Source organism: Emiliania huxleyi (assembly GCF_000372725.1).
Source record: "Emiliania huxleyi CCMP1516 unplaced genomic scaffold EMIHUscaffold_348, whole genome shotgun sequence".
Taxonomy (NCBI): domain Eukaryota; phylum Haptophyta; order Isochrysidales; family Noelaerhabdaceae; genus Emiliania; species Emiliania huxleyi.
In genome coordinates this window covers 57,694-59,328 of record NW_005199378.1, presented here as the reverse complement: position 1 = coordinate 59,328, position 1,635 = coordinate 57,694, and the positions used below count along the sequence as shown (strand labels likewise).

Below are 1,635 nucleotides of genomic sequence, written 5' to 3'. Positions count from 1 at the left end.
TCGCGCCCCGCCCGCTCCGCCAGCCGCTGCGCCTCGGCCGCGCGCGCCTCGGCCGCCTCGAGGTCCGCTACCAGCGCCGCCTGCTGCCGGCGCGCCTCGCGCAGCTGCGCCTCCGCCTCCGCCTGGCTCGCAATGTGCCGCTCGAGCTGCGCCACCCGCGCGCCCGCCTCGGCGAGGTCGCGCAGCATCTCCTACGAAGCGCCAACCCGGAAGTGTCTAGGAGGTGTCCGGGAAGAGCAGTGGCGGTGAGGCTGCGCAGCATCGCGCCTCGCCGCTGCGCGCGAGGGCGCCACACCGCTCCTCCGCCTCCTCGGCGCCCCTCCGCGCCTGCTGCAGCGCCGCCTCGAGCTTGGCCCGCTCCACCGCCACCGAAGCGAGCTCGAGTCGGAGCCGCTGCTCTGCCCGCGCCGGCTCGAAGCCGTCGCCGGCGGCGGGCTCGGAGGCCGGCGCCGCCGGCGATGGCTCCAGCGGCGGCGACTCGCGCAGCAGCGGCGGCGCATGCGGCGAGGCGGCTGCGCCGGCGGCAGCGCCGAGGTCACCGAGCAGGCTCGAGAGCTGCGCAGACAGCTCTCGGTTCCACTCCTGCAGCCGTGCGTTCTCCGCTCCGAGGGCGACGCGTGCCCTCCGCTCGCGCGTCACCTGCGCAGCGGGGCGCCGGTCGGTCGGTGTGCGTGAAAACGGCGGGTTGATAGCCGGGCTGGCGGCGCACACCTCCTCGCGCACAGCGTAAAGCTCGGCGCGCGTTGACTCGTAGAGGCGCTGCACCTCCTGCCTCAGCGAAGCCAGTGAGTCGAGCTTGGCCTCGAGCTGCGCGTGCCGCGCGGCGTCGGAGGACATTGCAAGGCGTGCCGAATGCGGCCCGCGAGCGGGAGTTCCAGTGATGGCGCGCGAAGAAAGAAATAATTTCCCGCGATCCCGCAACATTGTGGGGACTGATGATCCTAAGAGAAAAACGCAAAATCGCAAAAATCGCAACTCCGCGCGCTTCCACGTCAACTCGCTCGGCTCGGGCGAGGAGCTGGAGCCGACTGCCATCCACCGACGGCCACCCACCGACGGCCACCACCACCCGTAGCTCGCTCGATAAGTATGCGGACCGCTTTGACGCTGGTCGTCGCCACGCTGGCCGCCGCCGCCGCCTCGGCCGCTGATGCCAAGGCGGTTCGGATGAAGACCGCCCGGCAGCTGAAGGAGATCCTGGCCGACCTCGACATTGACGTGCCTGCGGGCGCGGACAAGGAGGCTCTCCGCGCGCTGGCGACGGAGCACGACGCCATCACCAAGTACGAGGCCAAGCATCCCGAGAAGAAGAAGAAGAAGCCCGCACCGGGCGCCGGCGGCATGCCATCTGGCGACGCGATGGGGGAGATGCTCTTCCCCATGCTCGACAAGGACAAGGATGGGAAGCTGTCAAAGGAGGAGCTCATGGCGATGGCACAGCAGGCGGGCGGCGGCGGGGCCAAGGGCAAGGAGGAGACGGACAACGCGTTTGCTTCCATGGACGTCGACGGCGACGGCTTTGTCTCCAAGACGGAGGCCAACGCCTTCTTCAGGAGCATCGCGGGCATGATGGGCGGCGGCATGGGCGGCGGCATGCCGGGCGGGATGGGCGGCGGCGGGATGGGCGGCGGGATG

General features: G+C 70.9%; 2 protein-coding genes across 2 annotated transcripts in view; one reads left to right on the top strand and one right to left on the bottom strand.

Annotated features, from left to right (window-relative positions):
* Positions 1–216: 216 nt before the first annotated feature.
* EMIHUDRAFT_241973 (hypothetical protein) lies at positions 217–837 on the bottom strand (the record flags this gene model as incomplete). The annotated part of the gene is made up of 3 exons (XM_005773045.1): positions 217–398; positions 540–639; positions 712–837. 3 exons carry the CDS (start codon positions 835–837, stop codon positions 217–219), a joined length of 408 nt encoding a protein of 135 aa, XP_005773102.1.
* Positions 838–1,089: 252 nt separating this feature from the next.
* Positions 1,090–1,635, top strand: part of EMIHUDRAFT_241972 (hypothetical protein) — a gene marked incomplete at both ends in the record, with an annotated part of 2,328 nt that continues 1,782 nt past the window's right edge. Inside the window, one exon of the mRNA XM_005773044.1 lies at positions 1,090–1,521. Coding sequence (XP_005773101.1) covers positions 1,090–1,521 — 432 coding nt within the window. The remainder of the gene's footprint in view (positions 1,522–1,635) is intronic.